Source organism: Lonchura striata, chromosome 9 (genome assembly GCF_050655825.1).
Source record: "Lonchura striata isolate lonStrDom1 chromosome 9, ASM5065582v1, whole genome shotgun sequence".
Lineage (NCBI taxonomy): Eukaryota > Metazoa > Chordata > Aves > Passeriformes > Estrildidae > Lonchura > Lonchura striata.
The window spans coordinates 11,462,922-11,486,836 of record NC_140711.1 but is presented as its reverse complement, the minus strand read 5'-3'; the positions used below and the strand labels follow the sequence as shown (position 1 = coordinate 11,486,836).

Here is a 23,915-nt window from a genome sequence, read left to right as displayed (position 1 = left end):
TCAAACACAAAAAGCAGGAAAGGCATTTTCCTTCTCTGATGTTGGTAAATGCTTGTAGAAGTAGCTCTACAATAACTTACAATAGTTTAAAATTGTCTAGAAAATACCATCTAACTTTGCTGATGTTGGAAACAAGTAAATTGTTTCAATAAAATGCTAAAACAATTCCATAATTCTTTTCCAAGTTTCTTATTATTACTACTTGGGGCCAAATGGCAGGGGAAACAAAAGCTTCACTCTAGACCTAAAAGGACTTTACATTAGGCAAAAAAGAGGGGTTTAAAGTTCTTCTACTTTCATTTTTCGATCTCTATGACATCCCACAAACATGAGTAACAAAGATGAAATGCTACATCCCCTATTATAAATACACTGTTAGTCCCATAAGCAGTTCTCAAATTGCACTTCCATTATGAACTTTCTTCACTCATATCTAATTATGGCATCAAAATTGCTGAGGCAATATTCTGTAGACAGTGTACTGCATTTATTTTGATTTTAGCTTTCTGCGCACTTCAGCCCCAAGTCTGATTTTTAAAAGAACTTCCTGGCATGGAAGTTAGTCACTTATTTCTATGTTTCTGTGTTCAGGACTGGTTTAACCACTCCACTCCCCAAACCTGTTTCCTAGATCTTAGCATAACATGTGAAAGTGAATTTATGCACTTTTTTTGGATAGACTAATGTTCTTTAGTACTTCTCTAATCTTTTCTGCTTTTCCTCCTCCCTCCTGACCTGCAACAGGTCAGAATAGCAGTTTCTATACTTTTGGAATTGAATAAGAATTAATAGAATTATTTTCTCCTTCTTGGAAGAGGCAAAAAAAAATAATTTAACAGTTATTAAGAAACAAATGAGGTATGAACAGCTGAAAACACCAATGAAAATGAGAGGACATCAAATGAATCATTCAAGTTTTTATATCCTTACCATAACAAAAGAAAAACCCTTCCAGAGAGACATCCAGCCATCTGGACATGCAGGAACTACAGTTGTTTGGCTGTGAACTGCTATTACCATTGCAGCTCCTTCACAGACAACACACCTGTGAAGGAAAGCACATAGATACAGTGCAGACATGAGGGAAAACATGAAAGCAGAACAAACTTGTGCCTTCTAGGATGGTAGCTACCTCATGGCATAGCATATCTTGCTATAAATGCTACTAGTCACACGGGTTAGTGCGTTTAATGAGGAGTAAGTGATTGAAGGAAACCCATATACCTTACCTTGCAGTTGCTTTTGCAACCTCTACTAGTAACACCAAACTAAAACTGTTCTAAGATGGGAAGTAATTCCAGAACATTTGAGCTTCTTAATTTTGCCTTTAACGAAGTAATGAGCAAAATATTACCTTTTTCACGTGCTCAATACTCTATGTTATTCTGGTTTAGTTCAAAGTTCTGTACTTCTGTACCTTTATTTGCTAAGATTTGAAAAAGTAATCTTTATTTCCTAAATGAGGAAACTGAAGCTGAGCTACTGGATTGCAACAACGGGGTAGGGCAGGAAAGAACAGTGCAAAGCCTGCCTTCCCACCTTGGATTTTGCTGCTCTAGGTCTTTCATGCTTTTAGAATTTTTCTCTTACATTGTTCTCCATCCTTTTCAGCTATTCCAAGCAACTAGGAAGGATCACACTTGCAGAACAGTGTTTCATAGCTGAGAACCTTCAGCTCAGTTTACAATGTTCTTCACCAACTACAGTAAATACATAATCCAGAATTGAAAGCAGAACTTGATTTGTGCTATAATTCTAAATAACAAAGCTGTCTTTATTTAATGTTAGTCACTCTCTAATATCCATATTGATAGGGTCTTAAGAAAACAATCCCTGCAATCAGTAGGACACAGTGTGCCATTTTCTTATGCTGGCTCTGCAGGAATAGGCCCTGTGGTGGGACTCTAGCTTTATTCCAACTTTTCTTGAGAGTATCACTGAATATTTGACATACTTAGGTGAGTAACTGAAAACCAGGCTGATGAAGTCAATGTTTGTACTGGCTGAGACAGGCAGGTCTTGCCTAAGATTTGCCACTTAATTTATGATGCCTCTGTGGTTCCAGGAATTCTTATTCTCTTACCTGCTTATCTGGGGCTCTAGTGCCCTGCCAGAAATGGGTGCCATGTCTGGTGGCATCACCACTGCAGTGGACAGCCAGTAGGAGTAGTCATTGCGGGAAGCAAAGCTACAAACATCATTGATGCTACAGAACAAGAATGGCATGGTGCTGAACCTCTGCAAGCAGCTACCAGCTGTTCCTGGGAGACAAAAGAGAAGAGGTTTGTGGCAGTAGGAGATTAAATTTAGTGCAGTGACCAGAAGAGACACACAATGGCACCCAATCTACTATAGGGATAATTAAAACAGTTGTTAACTATAAGAAGAATCTGTTCAGTAAAATTATCTGAAAGAAAAATGCTTCTGGCTTATACAAAAATATCTATATAATAAACAAGGGCTAAAAACAAAATCTGTTAAAATAATACAATTTTCTTGAATGGTATCAGCCCTTGACACACTAGCAGGGATTCAGCTGCTTGAACAAAATTTTTTGGTGACATTATTCACACCCTAAAGTATCCCACTTAAGCTCCAAAACCCATAGGATTCTCCTTCACATCCTGTGGTGTTACTGTCAGCCCTGTGCAAATGTTGTGAAGGTTTACACTAGACACCTATCCATAAGTAACTGAATTCCTCCTCAAAAAACTCTAGGGATATCAAGAAGGGAATATAGGAGTGCAGGAAGGAAATGTGTCTTTTGAACCATGATTCCTGAATTTACTCCAGGTCACTCTGGAGACAGATGGTTGAAACCAATGTTTATCTCAGACACTTACTGTAAATTCGGTTTCAGGACAACTTAGCATTATTGGACTCTAAGAAAACAATCTGAATTTTTTTACCAATACAGTACCAAGATCTTGTCCATGTGCTCTTTCATTTCCTTGTACAAAAAGTAGTGAATAGCCAACATAGATCTGGGATGTCCCATGTGGGCACGAAGGAATCTTCGTTGTCTGACTATGCCGGGTAAAGATAAATCCTTTTCTTGTTGGGCCAGCAATGGTAGTACCTGGTGGTCCAGGTAACCCCTGCAGACCTGGAAAGCCAATCAATCCAGGCTGTCCTGTGGACGAGAAATAAATATGTATGCAAGTATTATAATTTTCTTTGATTTTTCATTGCTTTTAAATTAGTGAAACTGCTTGAAAACTATTTAAAAATACCAATAACAAGATACAAATTAAGATACAAATTAAAAACTGGTAGCATTTGTTCCACATTCCTTCAGACTTAGGTAGCTTTACACTGCATAGCTCATGGCATAGTAAGGTATTTTAAAGAACCATGGCCATTTTTACAAAAAAAAAAAAAACAAAAAACAAAAACACCTTAAAGTAAAAACATTTTGTGATACCTAAATAAAATTATTGTTCTATTTTGATGTAATAAAAAGGCACCCTGGTACCTACAGGTTTCAAGTGACTAAGTAGAAGTGATTCATAACAGAAAAGCAAAGTCAAGGCATATTTCTGTAAATTATTATTTCAGTTGTGAACATGGATCTGTTAAAAGCTAAGAATGTGCTTCATATGTCCCTAAAGTTACTGTAAATGTTCTGTAAATTACAGAATCTCAATACATGTAAGAGGAAGGATTTAGAGAAATCAGCAGTATAATTGATCTGAAATTCAGTTAGTACTAGTCAAAGAAAGATTCTGCTTTCCTGTACCTCTTTGTCCTGGAAATCCCCTGTCTCCTTTTGGACCGGGTAATCCTGGATGGCCTGGATGACCAAAACGTCCTGGTAGACCTTTTACTCCTTTGGGTCCTAAATTGCAATCAAAAAAAAAAAAAAACCTAGAGGCATATGACAGTATTTATTCTAGATTTTAATAACTGATAAAGAATAAAGTTAAAATCCCCACATAAATCTAGCTGTGTTAGAATAAAACATGAACTTACTAAGTTTTCACACTATCTACAGTGTAAATGTCATCATCTTTCCTATCAGGAAGATTACAAGGAAATATTGAATGTGCTGCAGAAAATGAATGTACTTCAGCAGAGGCCTGCCCCCTTGAAGAGCTCCCTGCCTGGAGTGCAAAGCTGTGGCATTGGGAAGGGTGCCAGATACCCACTGCATATCCACATCACCCTACCTTCTCCTTCCTTCCCCATTCCTCACAGCTGTGGCAGGCTCCACTCCTGGTGCCAAAGAGAAGAAGCCAGCCTGTCCTGTCCTTCCCACCCCCAGACTAGGACAATCACACTGGAGCACATCTAGAGTGCTTCTAGTACAGGTGGTAATTCCTTCCTCCCCACAAATGACAAACATCCTGAGCATGGTTCTGGTTTTATGAAAATGGGGAAGGTTTTCATCCACTGTATTCCTTAGGCTTACATTTAGGGATGTACTCACTGACTCACTGTAAGGATGGAAGGCAGATGGAATGGGACAGGTTATAAGTATCAGGGCATTAACAAAGTACAAAGAGTTATTTTTAAATATGGTAAAGGTTTTAAAGACATGTCAAATTTCTGTGCAGAAGTTTTTCCACCAAACCAAAGTGTTCTCCTAAGCAGCACAGACATGCATAGAGGTAAAAGTATAAATCACCTTGTAGTCCAGGAATCCCTTGAATTCCTTGATCACCTGGTGTTCCTGGGATTCCTGGCAGTCCTGCAGGACCCTTGCTTCCTGGGATGGAGAATATTTTTCCAGAGAATCCAGGTGGGCCTGGCAGCAAAAATATAGTGAAGATCTATTGCTTTACATTAAGGGAAAGCAAAAAAGCTACAAAATAAACCAAATAAATCAGCTTAAGTCAGCTGGTATTGGAAGAAGGGTTAATTACCTTGCTGCCCCTTTGGTCCCCTTGGCCCTTCTGCACCTTGTGGTCCTGGGGGTCCTTGATTACCCTTTTCTCCTAAAAGAGAAGATTAACGATATATCTGTCTGGTTTTAAATATCAAAACAACTGTCAAAGATTCAGAGGCTTGTTGAAGAGTCCTGCATAATCCATGCAAAGTTCCCAAAGGGTAATACAGCCTATAGACTCATTTGAAATGTGAAAGTGGGTTTCTTCACCTCTGCTGCAGCTGTATAATTTATAGATCAAGTGCATTTCATTTATAAGATGATACTGTCATGCCTGTCTACACGAAGGTTGGTCCATAAACCTAGTTTAAATTCTCAACTTTATCCTTTCTATCTTACATGTTTTTGTCACTGGATTTGCAGTCCTCAAGTGGAGTTCAGCTCCCTTTAACCCTACTGTCAGTTATGCAGAAGACTTTAAGAGAGTTGCAGAGTTTTTGTTGAGAAATTTGATAAGTGATTCTTTTTGCTGTGCACAATATGAGGTTACATTCAGACTATGCTCCATAGTTCTGCTTGAAACAAAATAATTAATTAAAAGCTTTTTTAATATCACATAAGGAGATTTGACATATGTGAAATGAGAGTTTTTGGTTAAAGAAAGTAGAATTACTGTTTGTGTGGTGACTGCCAATTAGAACAATTTTTAAATGCACAATAGTTAGCATGGATCACTAACAGGTAGGTTAAACAGGTAATGATAATTCTCTGGGACTGTAAATCATGCAATTGAAAATGAGAATACTGGAGTAATGAAGGCCTACATCATATTTAAATCACTAGAAAATTGTCTAAATTAAAAGGATTTTTAGCTAGCTACTGCTTCAACTTACCCTCAGGAATATGAAATTAATGAAGTCAATACATTTAACAGTTCATCTGCTGATAAAATGTAAATGAGATTCTAATTGGAACTATGCTTACAGCAAAGGACCCAGTGCTGTAATTATGATTAAATGCTCCCAAGTTCTGTAGCTAAGAGGTTGTCAAAAAGTCACATTTTCTAGCAGTGGTGGGATATTTCCAATTGGCAGACTCAGTGCCAAAGTCCTTACAGCTCATCACTCACTAAGGATAAACTTGTTTTGAATTTGTCTGAAATTGAGGTTGTTGATGTGTCAGCCCTTCCTCACCTGAGCCTAAGTTAGGAACCACCCAGAAGCTCAGTGAAAACTCTTAGTGAATGCTTTCATTTAGACCTGACTTACACCCTCATTTTCATGGCAAAACCTTGTGTCTCTAGAAGCTCTCATACACAAATACTATTATATCTCAACATGGAAATTATTGTATTTGGCACACATGAATGTACATAATATTAATATATTAATACCTTTTACACCTGGGAATCCAAGAAATCCAGGGTACCCTCTAGGACCAGGATAGCCTGATCGACCTTCTATTCCCTGCAAAACAGACAACATCCATAATAAACACAAGCAGCATCTTCACACGATGAAATACATTTTAATTTTTTTCAGAATATTCAAAGCATTATGTTCACAGCATATGCCATAATTAGAACTATCTGCTCCACTTTTAAGCATGAAATAGTCATATTATTGTTCAGATTATCCTGTAATACAGACCAGCCAAGGAAATGACATGCCAGGAATTTTAAAAAAACAATTCTTATTGATCCACTTAAGTCCATGAAACTTGCTTCTCATACTCATTTTGCTATTTCCTCTATTACAAGGTATTTTTGTGAAAATGGGTGGGAGGGAATGCTTGTTTGGGTTTGTTGTTAGTTTTGACATTTTGGAGGGGTTTTTAATGGGTATTATTCTCTTTTCATGGTAAGAGCAGACTATCAATGCAGTAAGAAAGAAGCACTATTCCTTTCACTGACTTTGGGACCAGGAGGGCCAATGTCACCAGCTGGGCCCCTTGGCCCTGGAATTCCATCTGCCCCTTGGACACCTTTGCTTCCTTTCACGCTGAGAGTGGAAAGACCAGGAAGGCCTGGAAAACCAGGAGCACCTATACAGAAACAGAGTAAGTGAAGACTACTGCCAACATCTTTTCACCTAGATTACACACAACACAGTGCAACATTCAATGGCTCCATAACAATATTCATGTTTATCACATCAGTGATTTCCAAGGAAATATACACACTTAAAAAAAAAAAATCTAATTTTTCCTAGCCTGCTAATTGAATCTAAGATCAGAATGTACAGTACTCTTTAACACTACAAGCTTTTGAATATCCTCCAGCTGTAGTTAAGTCTGGAATCACAGAGTAATTTACATTGGAAAAGAGCTTTTACATCATCAAGTCCATCTGAAAATCTAACACTGCCTAACACTATCCTCACTAAACCATATCCCTAAGTGCCAGTCATGCTATCTCACTTTGTTAAAGTTGGATCTCAGCTGCCCCACAGACCACAAGAGAGGAAAGCAAGATAATGCAATAAGGTGGACTTGAAAGAGTTATTTTAATTTAAATGCCACTGCATAGATCCTGTTCTTTGCAATGGTAATATTGCATTAAGTGCTAAAGAGACCTGTTTAATTATGGTACTCTCTTGAGGGAATGCCCTTTTCAATCTTGAATTCTGGATAGGCTGACTTCTACTTCCAATTATCAGTATATCCTTTCAGACAAATAAGGAGTTCCAACAACACACCTGGTCTTCCACGTGCACCAGGTGCACCTCTGTTCCCTTTCTGGCCAGTGAGTGCCATGCCTGTGGTGCCTTGAAATCCAGGTAACCCCACTAAGCCAGGAGGTCCAATGGGTCCTTGATCGCCCTGATGACCTTTCACACCTGGAGGCCCAGGAAAACCAGGCAGTCCCATGTCCCCTTTGATTCCTGCAAAGTGTGAATATTACATGTGGGGAAGGCTGTCAAGACAGTGAGGTGATGTGACAATTTCCTATACAGCAAAAGTGGAATTTAGCCCTTGTTTTTAGTACAAAGAGGTCCCCAAAGCCACCTTGCTACCCTAAAGCAAAAGAGTTGTGAGAAGGCAGGACTCACAGAAAGGTACACACCATTTTTTCAAATTAAAAAACCCTCACAAATAAGAAAAACCCACTTCAGTTCAGAGATTGCTCATCCCAAGGCATAAACTTGAGAAGAGAATAAGCAGACTAGAAAAGGGAACATTTATTGATGAATAAGTAGAAGAAATGCTTCTTTGTTCATCAGAACTAACAAATCCTTTTAAACTAAATCCTAGCTGGAAGCATCAATATGAATGCAACAAAATAAGAGTCTGTTCCAAAAGGATATTGTTCTGAAGTCGATCTTAGAGTGCTTTAATTTTTAAAGTAAAGCAAATCAATGGATTTCTACCTGCACTAGAAATACAATGTAAAATTTAAAAAAATGGGAAGAGTCCCTTCTGTTTACAAAGAGAAGATGAACAAAATTAAAATGCAACCACTGCAGCTTTCTCAAAGTGTGCTTGTTATTCATAAAGATCTTGTTTTGATAAGAGCATACTCTGTTAATCAAATTATCTATCACAATAACATTTCAAAAGCTCTAGAATGTGTATGTCACCTTCACAAGACCACAGAAGTCAGCTTCTTTGCCTTTTACAACAATCTAAACTTTACAAGCAACAACTCTTGACATTTAATATATAGGACCAAACCACTGATCAAAAGCACAGAATCCCTCTTGATTTCCTCTGACACTCTTAGTGCCATTTGAAGCACCTGAAAGCAGGAGGGGACTTGATGGTTCTGGGATCTAAAAATTAAGCTGTTGCTTTCAAAAAGACAACTCACCTCTACGTCCAGGAATACCTGGAAAACCAGGGATTCCTCTCCCTGGTGGGCCTGTAAAATATTAGGGCACATTACACTTCAAATCCAAAATAATTTTTAGAAAACATTAATTTTTTAATATTTCATACATTTTTCAGAAATAATGGAATCAAAAGGTAGAGTTTTGTTGTATGTGAAGTAAAATGTATTATAGCCATTTCTTCTATACAGAAACACAAATTAAATTGTTAAGTTTTTATTTATAGGAGGATCTCTTATTGATCAATCTTATTTGAGGTACATTCTACAAAAAGAAGCTATTTCTTTCTTTTCAGAACAAAAACCAGAAAAATATCTGCACTTAATTTAGTTATTAAGAAAAATAGAAAAACCAATGTAAACACCTATAAAACAAAATATGTTAATGGTGATGACTTCAAACAGTGATTATTTCAACATGAGAATACTTTGTAAATACTATGGATGACTTCTCAGTATCTTCTTGATACTAATATGCAAATAAACAGTTTTCAATGTAAAATTCTGTCAGAATTCAGTGTAGGACTAAATCTATCTGAACATTAATAACATCAGGAGTGACTTTTAAATGAAAAGTTCCACAGCCCAAGGTTTAGGTCACAGAAGATTTCACTATTCATGCAGGAAAACACTGATTCCTTTTATTTTATATTAATGTAAGACAGAAGACTCCTTTGAAAGGACATTGGTTCTTTTAAACTCTTTGAGATCAAACCCATAAGAACTGTTAACAGCAGTACTTTGACTCTTGCAGACATGAACATTATTAGGTGACATTACAACACATGTAGAATGGAGCATTAGTAATGCACTTGGGTTGTTGACAGCATGTACAAAAATTACATAGTAAACCATGTATAACCTTCTACTTATAAACTTAGCTTTGCTCCACAGAAGCTCCCTAGTAATCCTCCCCTAATCATCCTTGTCTCTATAATTACAGAAAAAACCCAGCTGTAAAGTGGAATAAAAATGTTTCACTGTTACCTGGTTCTCCCTTTACTCCCGGGGGACCAGGCATGCCATCCTGACCTTGAGTACCCCTTTCACCAACATGTCCAGGTTTTCCAGGGACTCCAACAGCACCTGTGAATTACAATGGACCACAATATAATTTTTACTTCTGTAATTTTGCAGTGAGAAGATTTGACTCCCTTTATTAAAACTTAGCTACTTCAAAGATAGGAGTAGCTGTGTTGGTACAGAGCAGGATGTAGCTTGAATTGAGCTCACTGGACTTCAGTGGATTTAACACCCCCACTATTTTCACAGACATAATAAAGCCTTTAATGCATGCCTCTCTGTTTCTACATATACACACTGCCCCTGAGGTATATTTTAAATTTTGTTTTAGTTCTGTTGCTTTACCAGACAACTACAACTCTGTCTTTTTCTACTCCAGTTAGTTTTTTTCTCTTCATCTACCTGTATCTTAGGCTTAATTTCTTTAGGTCCTACCTCCTAAAAGACAATAATAAACTTTCTTATAATTGTGTGGATATCACATCTTGAGACCCTTGGATATGTACTTATAAATAAAAAGGGCAAAAGGTGTTCCAGCAGTGAAACAAAATTCTTGCCTCAGCTGAACTGATAACATTGAAAAGGGACTGTTAAAAGCAGGTAAACAAAGCCTCAAACTGAAATGAAATCCCAAATCCAGGGCAGTGATTTAGGAGAGAAGCTGTATACCATACCAGGAGGGCCTGGGACTCCCTGCTGTCCTGTGCGGCCCTGGCATCCTTTCACACCAGCATCTCCAGGGGGTCCATACTTCCCTGCAAGAAGAAAGAGTGTGGCAGAGGGGAAGTGGCATCACCCCTAGATCCAGATTCAGTTTAAGAGTTTTGCTGTTGTTTCTGCTTTGGCCAGCTGCAAAATTCTCCAGGTGACACAAGCTGGACCGTCTGCCCTGACCACAAAGGAGCTGTTGAGGTTTGCAGCAGGCAGTGTCAGCCCGTGTGCCACCCCCAGGCACCCCGTGCCTTTGGAGGAATCATCATCTTCTACAAGCATGTCACCAGCCCTCCAAAAGTACCCCATACCTGGGATTCCTGCAGCTCCAGTTTCCCCTCTGATCCCATGTGGTCCTGGTGCTCCTATAAGTCCTGGATGGCCCTTGGAGCCCTTTTCTCCTTTGCTGCCAAAAACTCCTGGGGGACCTGGATCTCCCTGAGAAACAGTTGCACACACAGGTAAAGAATCACAGTGAAGAACAGAAAAATCACATGCAATTTTAAGGGTTAAGTACATGTAATCATATTTCATTAGGATTTTCAGGCAAAAACCAAAGCAGACTAAATATGAGGTCTTCTCATAATACCACAGATATTTTAGATATAGCTAAAGTCTATTTTTAACATTTACAAGCCAAATTTGTTTTAGATATTTACCCTGGCACAGATTTCCCTTCAATTTTATTCTACCATCTCTTCTTTTGATCCAAACTTTCATTTCTTATGTAATATGTGGCTACACAAAATAGTGAAATACTTTTTGCTTGAATTCCTACTGACTTTTTTCACAGTAATCTCATTGGGGCTACCCAGCTGATATTGAAAATAGTCAAATCATTTAGATAGATTACAGGATTTATAGAAGAATTTACAGCCTCAGCCACATACTTCAGATAATCTCATAGGTAAAAAGACTTCCAGTTATTCAACAACCAGAACAAATGGAGTTAAGCTATCCAGTTTATCTAACTTAAAAATACTGGTTTGTACTTAGCAATGTATATATGACCAAACATAACATATATTGGATGTTATACACATTGCTAAGAAAAAAAACAAACAAAAACAAAAAAAGCCAAACTTGTGCAAGGATATTACCAGACTATCAAAACCAAACAGTACAAGTTTAGATTACAAGACTTTTGCATTTGGTAAGATGAGGTTTTGATGTACTTTTTAACATCCTTGTTCTTAACGAATTAGGAACTTTTAGAGAAAATAAGTTCCTTCAAGATATTTCATCTTTATAAATAAGAAATTCTTGCACAAATTAAGTGAAATAAAATGAAATAAAAAACTTCTCTGAGTAATGACACAATAGAATTTTTATATTTCTTACCACTAATAAATCAACTATTTCTGCAAACTTTGCAGCTCTTGATTACATGTTGTTCTGTTTCTATAGTCAAAGGCTCTGCCTAACAGAAAAGTTTTACCTTTGGACCAGGTTCTCCTGGAGGCCCAGCAGATGGGTACCCAGGATCTCCTTTATCACCTGGAAAGCCACCATAGCCTGGTGGACCAGGGTCACCTGATGGTCCTGGAAAGCCTGGAGAGCCTTTCTGGCCTTTTGGACCTGGAAAAATACCAATACTGATACCATTCTTAAAAGGATCATAATTGCATTTCACACTCCATGTTTTGTGAGCTATTGCTTATATATACAGATATTAAAATAATTTAAACTCTGATTTTATTTCTAAAAAGGAGGTTCTTACATGTAACAATATGTAAATTAAAGAATTTAGATAGAGAGGGAGAATTGTATTCTGCAAGTCAAGCAAATGCTGGGGTGAAGGTAAGTCTATGGATACTAAAGAATAAATCCCAGTCTAAGAATTGTGTAACAGCTGTTAGAATGGTCTAACAGCTCAGACCTGTGCAAATGCTTCTATAGAGCTCTAGGAATTTATAATAATGTCTTGAAAGAAAATGACCTGGAATTCCCATGTCCCCTTTATCTCCGAGTGCACCTGGGAACCCTTGTCTTCCAGGAATCCCTGGAAGACCCATAAATCCTTTGGCTCCTGCAAGATGAAGACATAAATGTCATGTTAGAACTGTCATGGATACAAAATCCTTTACCACACAGCTTCTTTTGGTGTATTAGTATTTTATACATAGTCAACATGGAGCCCAGACACAAATTATCATTATTGTTTTCAGAAGGCCAAGGAAATAACAAATACCTCATATGTCAACATTAAAATTAAGGTTTGTGACCACAGCACTTAGGGGAAGCCACTGCAATATATTTTAGCTGAATTTGATCAAGATCCTGAATTTGTATTTAGACATTTCAATTGTACACATATTAATTTGTATGGGCTTTCCTTTCATTGCTTGAACTCCAGTTCAGTTTAGTTTTGTGCATGAAACAATCACATTATTATTACTCATTACAGATTTCTCATTACTAGGATATAGTAAAAAGCTCATGAGTGTGACCTAAACAATTTTGCCCCCCCCCGATATATCTTGAAATTAATTTAGCTAAATTAGCACTCAATTTAATGACTAAATGATCCAGATGCATCTAGCATGTTTTCTGAACATTCTAAAGCCCAGTGTGCCAATGCCTGACATTTTTACACCTGCTTTTCACTGGAAATCTGCTAACTTTTGAAATACAAGTCAAATACATAAGTTTTGAAAAGGGAAATACAATTCATCTGAATTTTAAAATATCCTAAAATATTTTTGTGCCAATTTTAATATTTTAGAATTAATTTTTAAATAATATTGCAATTATTAACTTTTTCCTTTTTAGAAATACTAATTTTTATTCATTGGTTTCATCAGCTTTTAGACTTTATTGTTACTCAGGATTTAATACTATTTTCTATTTGTCATCACCAAAAATGGTTTATATTTGAAAGAAAACAAAGAATCATTTGGTGATAGCTGCTATGACTTTCAAAATGCAGCTTTTGAAATTGCTCAGTTTCAGAATTTTCAGAAAAGCTTGAGAATTAACAGAGAGAATGTAGTGCTGCTTCTGGAGGCAAGTTGGTGTACCTTGGAGCAGCAGTACCTCCCTGCCCACATGGTACAGTGATTTTCAATATACATATTCTATACCTGGTAGACCAGGCATTCCTTCAGACCCGTCAACACCTGGTGGACCTCGCACACCAACATCTCCTTTTTCTCCCCTTACACCCATTTGGCCTTGAACTCCTAAAATGAAGTTTCATTTTCAAAATATTACAAAACATCTTACAGTATAACTTTGTACAAAGTTTAAAATTCTATAACCCTTTAAGCTAATGAAACAAAAATTGAGCATTTTCCCTCTGAACACACACAAGCAAAACACAAGCTCAAATCCAACACCTTCTGTATTTTTCATGTGGAGGCAATAGGAAGTTTCTAAAAGCTCCCATATGAAAATACCAATAGAAAAAGCCAGATAGCATTAGTTGACCATCTACAGCTCATCTAGAGAGTTTATATTAATATTGGAAACAAAGGAGTTCTTCTGGCAGTCAAGTATTTCTGAGCAGATTTAAGGTCTTTGCAATCCAGCATCTGGTTGGTAAGTGTAGCCATTTCTGTGCTCGCAGGATACTAAATGTGTAAAAACACGAGTGTATAGCACATATGTACAGAAGCCTCCTGGTACTACTGATTTAGGATTAAAATAAGAGCTTTTTAAAGCTATTAGGATTTCTTGAAATTGAACTGAATATTCAATTTAAATCCAACTAGCCCATAAATAATTATTTCAAAAGAATGTGAGTACTCTCAGCAGTAGAGACAGTTTATTCTATGTTTTAGAGTCCACTGGAACTGCAAAACAGAAGACAACCCTGACTAGTGTTAATGGCAGAACAATGAATGTGTACCTTTTAAACCTCGTTCTCCTTTGTCCCCAATACCAACCACAGTCTCAGATGGTCCAGGAAAACCTTTATCACCTGGTTCACCTTTTTCTCCAAGAAATCCTTTTCTTCCCTTTATTCCTGGGAAGCCAGGAGAACCTGGAAGAAAAAAGAGTGAAATTTTCTAAAGAGACCTGACTAGATGACACAAAGCAAACCAGATAATGCCAATCTTCAAGAACAATTGTAATTTACATAGGTAAATATACATTTCAAAGCAACCTAAACAGCCACTTAAAAATTAACAAGGAAAGATGGCAAATCAAAACTTCTAAAAAATATGATGCTGTCATTCAGTCTGAGGACTGCACATATGCAGAAGATAAATTTACCAAAAATCAAAAAAGTTGCAGTACAACATCTGTACTCAGGAGTGATAACATACACAAAAATGGATCACAAGACTAACTTGAGCATTGAAATTTCTGTATTCTAAGTGATAAGGAAAGTAGATAAAGTGGTCACTCGCCTTGGATACCGGGGTTGCCTGGTCTTCCAACCATGCCAGGGGGCCCAGGAATTCCTAACAGTCCCATTACACCCGGATCTCCCCTTGCACCTGTGGAGTTGAAGCAGTAGGAACATATTGGTTAGTATTAGATCTGTTAAACAGAACATTACTTCAGAAAACTTCACACATACCTGTCATTTCAATGTTTAATTGCTTGTTTTTTTTGGTTGGGTTTTTTTCCGTTTCTGTAACTGTCCAAGCTAGTTTTCCTATCTTTAACCACAGAACCATGATTTATAACCCCCAAATTACCTAGATGAGTAGTTGCAAGAGCTTCTTCCAGTGAATTAAATAGCTAACAGTAAGGATAATGCATCTGAGATACCCACTCAGGGATGAGAGATCAGTCATGAGATGTGTGGGAATGAAATTCCTTTCAGGCTCAGGAGTCAAAGACCAGCTGGGAAATAACTCCCTCAAATGCCACCAGAAGTCTTTGTCTGCATAACTGAGTCAAGTGCTACATGTTTATCAAAAGCTTTACAGGTTCTCAATATAAAAAGGCATGTACCATCTCCTTCCCACAGTGTAATGATTTGATATTAAAGAAAAATCTTTGTTAGAAATAAGAAGCATTGCATGACTGATCTGTTTTATTCTTCAAAACAAATTTCAACACATTTCTGAAAGAAAAAAACAACAAAAAAAAATCAGCCCTACAGGGACCATTTAGATTACTTAAAGTTAGCTCTGGTTAGTGACAGAGCTTGTTCTGTCAGACTCTAGATCTGAGCTTATAAGAGAAAGAAGCTGGCATTACAAACTATTTGAAAAGGGATACTGAGTAAGAACTAAACACTTGGCACTTCCATTGTGCTGGGGAAGTTGCTTTGAATATTAACTATTTCATTACTGTATAAAAACCTACTGTATTATTTATACATTACTATATAAAAAGCTACATAAAATGCGGTTCTCAGAAGACTATTATAGAAAATTCCACATTGTGTCAAGAGAGCTTCAAGATATGCACATCCTTTGAGGAAGAATGATTAATTAGTTTTTCATAAAAATCTCAAAGATAAATGAGAGCTGTTGATGGAAAACTATTTCAGCATCTTCAGTCTGGAAAAACATGACCTTTCTGCAAAACACCTTTCTGCAAAGACTCAGTTGCTACATCAGAAATACTTGGGGAAACCTTACCTGGCAAACCAGAAATTCCTGGCCTTCCAGACTGTCCCTTGGGACCAGGTAATCCCGTATTTCCCTGAAGACCTATTAATCCAGGTTCCCCAGGCTTTCCGTAGATTCCTGGGATACTCAAACCAGGAGCCCCCAGGTTTCCTTTTGAGCCTTGTACACCTCTTCCGCCTAAGAAAAGTGCAGGACATAGTGAAGTATGGTACATCTGTCTGAAAAACAAACCTTCATCTCTGTCTTTACATCATAAGCATGAAACTCCTCTTCAGCTTTGCCTGTTTAAAGCTAAACATGATCTGTAAGGCAACAAATACATTCAGAAGATCTTATGAGGCCTGTAGTTGGGATTTTTGAAAATAAGAAAAAGAAGTAGACAAATCTGTTCTTTCCCAGAAAAAGAAGAAAAACTCAAACATGAAAACCCCACCTGTTGCAGAGGATAGATAGATACGATTGTTATTTTAGCTAGCCGGATGTCACTTCTACCCTTGGATGAATCCTGGAGTGAAATGGACTCTTCCATCCCACCCCGCAAGAGATTGTGGTTCATCCCGCACCTCTGTACCTGCCCCTAAAACAGAGTCTGTAACCCCATTGGCCCATGCCTTGTCCCAGCCCACCTGGGAGCCCCTGATAAGGGGGCTCTGAGCGGCCATGCGGCCTCTTGGATTTCCTCCCCTCCAGGACTCCCTCCCTGCCTGGGGCTTCCCCTCTCATAAACCCTCCGTTTCTCTCTCCCCTCCCCCGTCCTCCTAAGCCCAGCCACGTGCTACGCCTGAGAGCACGAGGCTTGGGCATCCCTGAATTCTCCAATAAACCTCTTCCCCCAAGAGCAAGCTTCAGAGATCTCTGCCTCCCTACACCCCCACCGTGCAGAGGAGCCTACTCATCCCTCACCCACCAATTTTGCATTCTTTCTTTATAATTTTTTTTAATCCTTTTGAGATCATATATAGGAAAAGGAATGTGCTGTATAACTGAGTGTGTCTTTTTGAAAGGAAAATCATATTCAGCACAGGCAGGTACTTCTGGCACCATAAATTCTTTTCCTACCTAGCTGAGTTTTCCTTTAATTTATTTCTTTACCAATCCCATTGCACCACAGAATCTAAGTTCAGTCCCACAGGGGATATATGTCTAAAATATCTATCTCTTTTCCTGTGGAATTTGTGTCAGTTTGTGATTACTCTTTATACTGCCCAATAGAATCTGAATTTTAATCCATCTTCATCAGTGCATGTGCTTCCTCCCATCTACAGAAAGAGCATCTTTCAAATGGATTCATATTTTCTTGCATTCTATTCTATAACCAATATCTAGAAACAATTTCAGCTCCCTCAGGCCATTGGAAAGCAGAACCAAAACCCAGATTCACCCAGTCAAATGGCATTTTTGGGTCAGAAAGTCCTACCTGATGGGCCTGTAGCTCCCCGGCCACCTGGCAGACCTGGCAGGCCAATCAAACATTCAGCAGGTTTCCCTGGAAAACCTGGGTCTCCAGGAACTCCAGGTGAGCCACGATCTCCTGAAAGACATGAGTGTGGATTCACAGCCAAAGGCTTTCAGTGAGCCTTGTTTGATTTGATTTCCCTTACAGGAACATGCTGTGCTCCCTGAGCTTCTCTGGCAGCATTACCTCTTAGGCCATCATCACCATCATGCCCAGGATGCCCTGGTAGGCCCGGGAGTCCTGGGAGTCCACCTTCACCTCTGGGGCCAGGACCGCCGTGACCTCCTGGTGAACCCATTCTTCCTGGCTCTCCGTGAATAACCATGCCTGGCTCACCCTGCAACACAGAAATGTAAACAATCCTTTCTGCTTTGCAAATCTGCCAAAATATTTTCTCCATTGGAGTAATAATGACCTTATTTTATTAGGGTAATTCTCTTTATTCCCTTTGGATCTTTCACACTATAATTTCTAATGGCTTCACTTCAGCAGACCACTGGATGCTCCTTGTTAGCTAGCTGAGTAATTAATCTAGACAGCTTTTAAACTTTGTCTCCTAACTCTAAGAAGTTGCTATGCAGCAATGCAAGACACTTCCCTCCATTTGGTCTTTACTGCACTGAGATGCCTTCTGTAGGCATTTGAACATCTATAAAAGTGGGGGTGAAGTTTGTGCAAATACAACTTTTCCTTTATTTTTATATCATAGTCATATATTTAAATAAAATTATTTATCTAAATAATCACAATCAGCATCCAGATATGACTCAGGACACTCAGTCAGTTGTTGGCGCTTTTTGAAATCATTCTTCTGAATATTGTTGTCCATAAAGAATATTTTTATCACAAATGTCCCAAGGGCATTCCCGAACTGGAAAGTTTGAATTAGTAGGTTTTTCAGCTGACTGACTAAAACAAACAAAACAACTGCTAGTTATTTTGAGTACCAGCAAATCCTTATGTTCATAAAGCAGGTCAGGAGACCTGAGCTTATACTAATCACTAATGATATACTTGGACCACAGAGGCCACTTCACATCCAAATGTGCTGTGGCATCAAGTACAGATTAAAAGAAAAATTCACAACCTCAACCTTCACAACTTCCTTTGTCATGTCAAAAAACACACAAATGAAAAACACACAAACATACAGGCACAAACAGAGAAATGCCACGTGTTCAAATAATCTAGGTGTTAATATTTAGTTTAAAAATTGAATCCTAATTACAGAGTAGTCAAGAATCAGTAGATTAGCTTCTGTTAATCAGCAAGAGTGGCTGCAATATTACCTCCAATCTTCTTTCTTCATGCTTCAATTCAACAGAGTACTTGCTTAAATGAAATACATACTTACTTGTCAATGACCTCCATCAAATATAAGCTTAATTAGATTTTTGAACGGGCATCTTTTCAGCAGTTGTAACCTTAATTTTTTTTGCTGTAGGCAATGCAATATCCTAATTGTGGTCTGAGAAAGCTCAAGTAGGAAAACACCCCAAACACTTGGAATTCTGAAATCTTGTATTTGGATCTAAAATTTTGGTGTGCGTCCCTTTTTATATAAAGAATTTAATTTCATAGTTTGTGCATAACTAGTCAAGTAATGAAGGAATTCCTATATTCCTTACATTTTCTAATTTATTTGCTCAGTATAAAATTGAATGAATGGGCCCTATGGAAAAGCTTGTGCTGTATTTCTAACCAAACCTTTTGTCCTGGTTGTCCTAGGTTTCCAGCTCGGCCTGGATCTCCAATCTTTCCTTCACAACCTGGTGGCCCTCTGCCTCCTGCAAGTCCTTTATCTCCTGCAAAAGGAATTAAATGGCAGTATAGATGCTTTGTTTTACAAAAGGGTACTTGCATGTGTGCAGTTACAAGCCTCTGACACTAATGCAGCTTACATGAGCTGAAGGGAGGATCTTGATTGCAGAGCTAATGCATCTTGCTCCTTGCATATTCACTCAAAATTGACTGTAACATTGCTTGTTAATTAATTGACTTGAAGCAAGTCACCATTCTTTTTTTCAAGTGAAGCCATTCTGATGTCAGCTCCCTACTGTGCTCTTTAGCAAGCAGCTTGGTACAAGTTTCAGTATCTGAACTTTTTTTCTTAACTCCAGTCCTTACAGGATTATGAGAATTTCCTAGTATTTCTATGGTTCAAGGAGAGTAATAACTTTGCATGGGGAATGGCTAAATTTACAGTATTGAAAATTCTTTATATTACCTGCATATTAGAGCAGGTATTGCACTGTACACAACCAAAACTGATTAAAAATGAAGTACTGACTCTTACACAGCTCTGTCTCTAACACATATCCAGGTAAAGAGAATCCATCTGAATTAAGTACTCATATGAGATAGCTGCACCTGTTTGGGCAGTATTCCAGCAAATATTAATGTCTTTAAAAATATTTCCCTACTGTCAGCTTTGAGACTTCATACTCTGAAATACCTCAAAATATTTCAAACTTGCAATTTATTGCAATTTTAAGGCAGTAAATTACAAGACTGCTAAAAATGCTTATCTGTTTATTCATTGATTTCTTTTTTTAGCTTGCTAATTATTTTAAGGTGTACTTAATTTTTTTTTGTTTTCCTTTTTTTTGAAGATCAAAAAGAGTATTTTACCTTTTGGACCTGGGTTCCCAGGAAACCCAAGCCCTGGAAAACCTGTGTCACCTGTTGGTCCTGAATGTCCTGGATCACCTGGCTGACCTCTTGCTCCAACCGTACCTGCCCAAAGAAAAAAAATAAACTGTGAATTATCTTACCACAGAACATCAACTTGTAAGTTCATGTATGTTATAGTTCATTATTATTAATAAGGATGCAACTGTGGATTATATTAGAATTAGACACTATTTCTCCACTGCAGGTTTTCACAGTTAAAGTGCTAATTGCATTCACAGTGTCAAAGCATTTATGAGTCTGTCAGTTAAGTTTTTATGCAATCTGGCCAAATTCCAGACTCCTGAAAACAGCTACATGCAGACATGTATCTTCCACTTCTTGATAGGTTCCAAACACACTTTATATAGGTTAGTCTTGAAACAGAAGCAACAAACTACTATAAAACTGTAAAAAAAAACTTCCTGTGCTGTTCAAGACAGTTTTAAGGACTATTGTTCTACAAAACCCAAGAAAAGATGCCTTACAGTTAACCAATCTCTGATTTTAACTGTTTTACTGATTTAGTGCTGTACTTACCAGGCACTCCTGGGGGTCCAGGTAAACCACGTGGTCCCTGAGGTCCTGGCAATGCAGGTAATGGAGTTGCCCTACTGGTCTCTCCTTTTAGACCTTCAGAAAATACATTATCAAATATTACAAAGGCAATTAGTTTGTCAATCTCAAGCATTTAAAAATATGAGTGATCAATCTACTTGGCTAAAAATGTAGTATTATACAGTTGCCATATTTCTGAAACTCCAACAGATTTTGAAAAGCCTTCACATCCTGGCTTCATTAAGTAAAAGCATTTTATTGACACCTGCAGTTTTCCTCTCAGCCCTCCTGCAGTCTAGTGGAGACACAGAAAAAGCAGCACAAAGTCACCAGGAAAATGATGCAACTGAGAAGTGCTTAAATCTTCAACTCCATGTCATAAAAGCTCAATGGGAAATATCTTTAAGCACACTTGTTTATATCTGCCACTCAGCTGAGTTCTTCCACTAGTATGTTTCCAGAACACAAAAATTATTATGCCCTTTACATTTAACCCACTGACTTAGATTACACTAATGGAGATGACTGGCTGCATATTTGAATAGTTTTTATTTCCACAGGGAGGTCAGTCAAGCACTAGAACACATTGCCCAGAGACAAAGTGCCATCTCTGTTCTTGGAGGTTTTCAAGGTCCAACTGGATAATGATGCCTTGAGTAAATAAATTGGTCTGATCTCATAGCTATCCCTGTGCTGAGATGAAGTTCAGACTGCACAGAGTCCCTTCCAACCTCAATTATCTTTTCACCTAAGACTTTTACTTCTATCTTTGGAGGTGCCAAAGCTGGGACAATGTTCTGGAAGTCCCATGGCAAGGAGAGGTTTCCTGTTTCATAAATTATGTCTTTGATTTCAATCTATCTCTGCAATTTTAATCAAGTGGTCTTTAACATAGGCAAAACACAGTAAAATAGGGAAGTTACAAACCAGCTTCTCCAGGTAATCCAGGTGGTCCAGGTATTCCTTTAGAGCCTTTAATACCTCTTGCTCCTTGTGGTCCATAACCTGGCAGGCCAGGAAGCCCCATTTCTCCAGGAAGCCCAAGTCTACCAGGCAATCCAGGTAGTCCTCTATCTCCTTTTGATCCAGCCAATCCCTAATGATTACATATGTATACCAAGAATTACTTGCTTTCCACACCAGCTTTCTTAACAAAATTGCCATTTTTTTGACTATAATCTTGTATTATTTTAATAACATTAACTCTGATAATTTAAGAAATTTTTTTTCCTGATTTGCTTGTCATTGAGAATAAATTTGAATATCAATGGATACAAAGAGAGGGCTATTAAGAGGAAAATACTACAAATAAATACAATTGCCTGACTTTTTTTCCAATCACTGTGTTGTTGCACTGTACACTTTTCTTCTGTTTTAAAACACATGTGGCAAAAAACCCAAACCCACATTGGCTCTGAATTCAGCATTCTGAATTCAATCACCTCCTTGAATTCTGTGGATTCATGTTTATAGACATTTATATCTGAATCATGTTAGCAGTTTCTCAGCCAACATAACAATTGTTAGATTTTATGTCTGCTGAGCTCTGCCCTAACAAGTCTAGTTTTATGGTCAGTTCTCTGAAGATTAACCCATAAAGACTGAATAGGAAGTATTTGAATTATTAAGCATTATAAGTAGTCAGGAAAATGCTTTTAAAAAAGATTTTATCCATCACAGAAATCCAACAAAATGCTCCAGTATCCATATCCAAACTAACAGCTCACTAGACTACTGAGGTTTTTCAGCAATGTGTACCTATACTGGCCTCAATTCTCTCTGGTATTACATCAGAATATTTCCTCTCCTTCTTTCATGCATATTGGTTGTTAGAGTTGAGGACAGTGCCCTCAGCCAGGTAGGGGATATTCAGCTGAAATATCTGCATAGATTTAACAGAGTGTTGTACAAGATAAAATACTGACTTAGGTTTCCAAGATTTCTGTATAAATTGCAAAAAGTGCATACCCACCTCTTCACCTTTAGAACCTTTGGAACCTTTAGAGCCAGGTCTTCCCAGAAATCCACTTGAACCTCTTCTTCCTTTTTCTCCCCTGGCTCCTGGATCTCCTTGATCACCTTTTGGCCCTTCTGGATGTACATATCTTGGCTCACCTTTTGATCCTTTACGCCCTTGATCTCCTCTAAAACCCGGAGGTCCCTAGAATAGAGTTATCAAAATAATTTCAGTGCTAGATATATGTAATCTGTTTTCAAGTTTTCATTTTTTTAGAATTAAATATCGCAAAGCACGAAATATCTCTCCCTAGTCTCATTTTTATTCTCTGTAATAGCACGCTTCAACGAATAGGGTTTTGGGGTTTTTTGTCTTTTCTTTTTCTCCTGCTTTTACTTCTTTTGACAAGGCTACCATTTCATTTATGCTATTACAAGCAGGAATAATGTAGTCTAATTTAATGAGTAAGACCATGGCACAAAAAGGAGGACTTTAAGACATAGTTAGAGATTTCTCCTCCACACTGGACTATTTCCCTGGGGACACTCTAGGTGCCACAGCTGGCTATGTTTCTTGTTAACTTCCCTCTCCCTTCTCTCCCCCGCAGGTTACAAAGCAGGTACACTATGCCAGCTGAAAGCACACTGGGCTCTAGTGATCTTGAGCTCATGAACTCTTAGGGGGCTCCTGGAAGCCTGCTAGCAGACTCATTCTGCATCTGTACAGCAACCACCACAACAAATACTTGTGCATGATTTTCTATTGGACAGCACAGGCTGTACTTTCCCATAAATAATTACTACTACAGGCACAAGTTAGCACAACCAAATGATGTGTGTGGCATCAAGTGGCAGACTTCCCTCTACATAACATTTCCCTGGAGGGACTGTCCTTTGCACCCCTGACGAGGGTATGATGAGAAGCAAGTTTCTCTGCACAGCTGGGGCTTTAGCAACTCCTGAGTATGCTGGAAACAAGAGAAGTAAGAAGTCTGACAAAGATCACAGCATACAAAAATCCATATATGCTTTACAGCCACTGCCATGATTATTGAATTATATAAAGGAATAGAAGGTAACTCTAGACTACCCATACTAGAACAAGCAGCCTCAGCACCATGAAGTGCAGCACAGGTTAATCACACAGGTATTTATTTACCTGCCTCACTGTCTGGGTTAACTTGCTGCACTGAGCAACTAGGTTCATGTAAAGCTGTGTGAGCCATTCATCACATTCTCTGCCTTGCCTCCCATGCTGACACATTAATTACTACAGGGAGATCACCCAGTATGACACTGCAGGTAGCACTAGCCATGAGGTTTTTCTGAAATAGTTCTTGTGGGATCTGAATG

General features: G+C 38.1%; 1 protein-coding gene across 1 annotated transcript in view; it reads right to left on the bottom strand.

The window, feature by feature from the left end:
• COL4A3 (collagen type IV alpha 3 chain) overlaps positions 1–23,915 on the bottom strand; it is a 57,817-nt gene that overhangs the window by 3,503 nt on the left and 30,399 nt on the right. Inside the window, exons 25-50 of the mRNA XM_031505648.3 lie at positions 22,579–22,767; positions 21,534–21,702; positions 20,589–20,681; positions 20,010–20,114; positions 19,086–19,183; positions 17,565–17,715; positions 17,340–17,453; positions 15,932–16,099; positions 14,744–14,833; positions 14,239–14,373; positions 13,472–13,570; positions 12,328–12,417; positions 11,827–11,966; positions 10,700–10,826; positions 10,352–10,432; positions 9,642–9,740; positions 8,637–8,687; positions 7,525–7,710; positions 6,741–6,871; positions 6,222–6,294; positions 4,866–4,937; positions 4,628–4,747; positions 3,740–3,838; positions 2,921–3,133; positions 2,084–2,261; positions 931–1,045 (exon numbers count right to left, since the gene is read on the bottom strand). Of these exons, the coding sequence (XP_031361508.3) occupies positions 931–1,045; positions 2,084–2,261; positions 2,921–3,133; positions 3,740–3,838; positions 4,628–4,747; positions 4,866–4,937; positions 6,222–6,294; positions 6,741–6,871; positions 7,525–7,710; positions 8,637–8,687; positions 9,642–9,740; positions 10,352–10,432; positions 10,700–10,826; positions 11,827–11,966; positions 12,328–12,417; positions 13,472–13,570; positions 14,239–14,373; positions 14,744–14,833; positions 15,932–16,099; positions 17,340–17,453; positions 17,565–17,715; positions 19,086–19,183; positions 20,010–20,114; positions 20,589–20,681; positions 21,534–21,702; positions 22,579–22,767 (3,186 nt within the window). The remainder of the gene's footprint in view (positions 1–930; positions 1,046–2,083; positions 2,262–2,920; positions 3,134–3,739; positions 3,839–4,627; positions 4,748–4,865; positions 4,938–6,221; positions 6,295–6,740; positions 6,872–7,524; positions 7,711–8,636; positions 8,688–9,641; positions 9,741–10,351; positions 10,433–10,699; positions 10,827–11,826; positions 11,967–12,327; positions 12,418–13,471; positions 13,571–14,238; positions 14,374–14,743; positions 14,834–15,931; positions 16,100–17,339; positions 17,454–17,564; positions 17,716–19,085; positions 19,184–20,009; positions 20,115–20,588; positions 20,682–21,533; positions 21,703–22,578; positions 22,768–23,915) is intronic.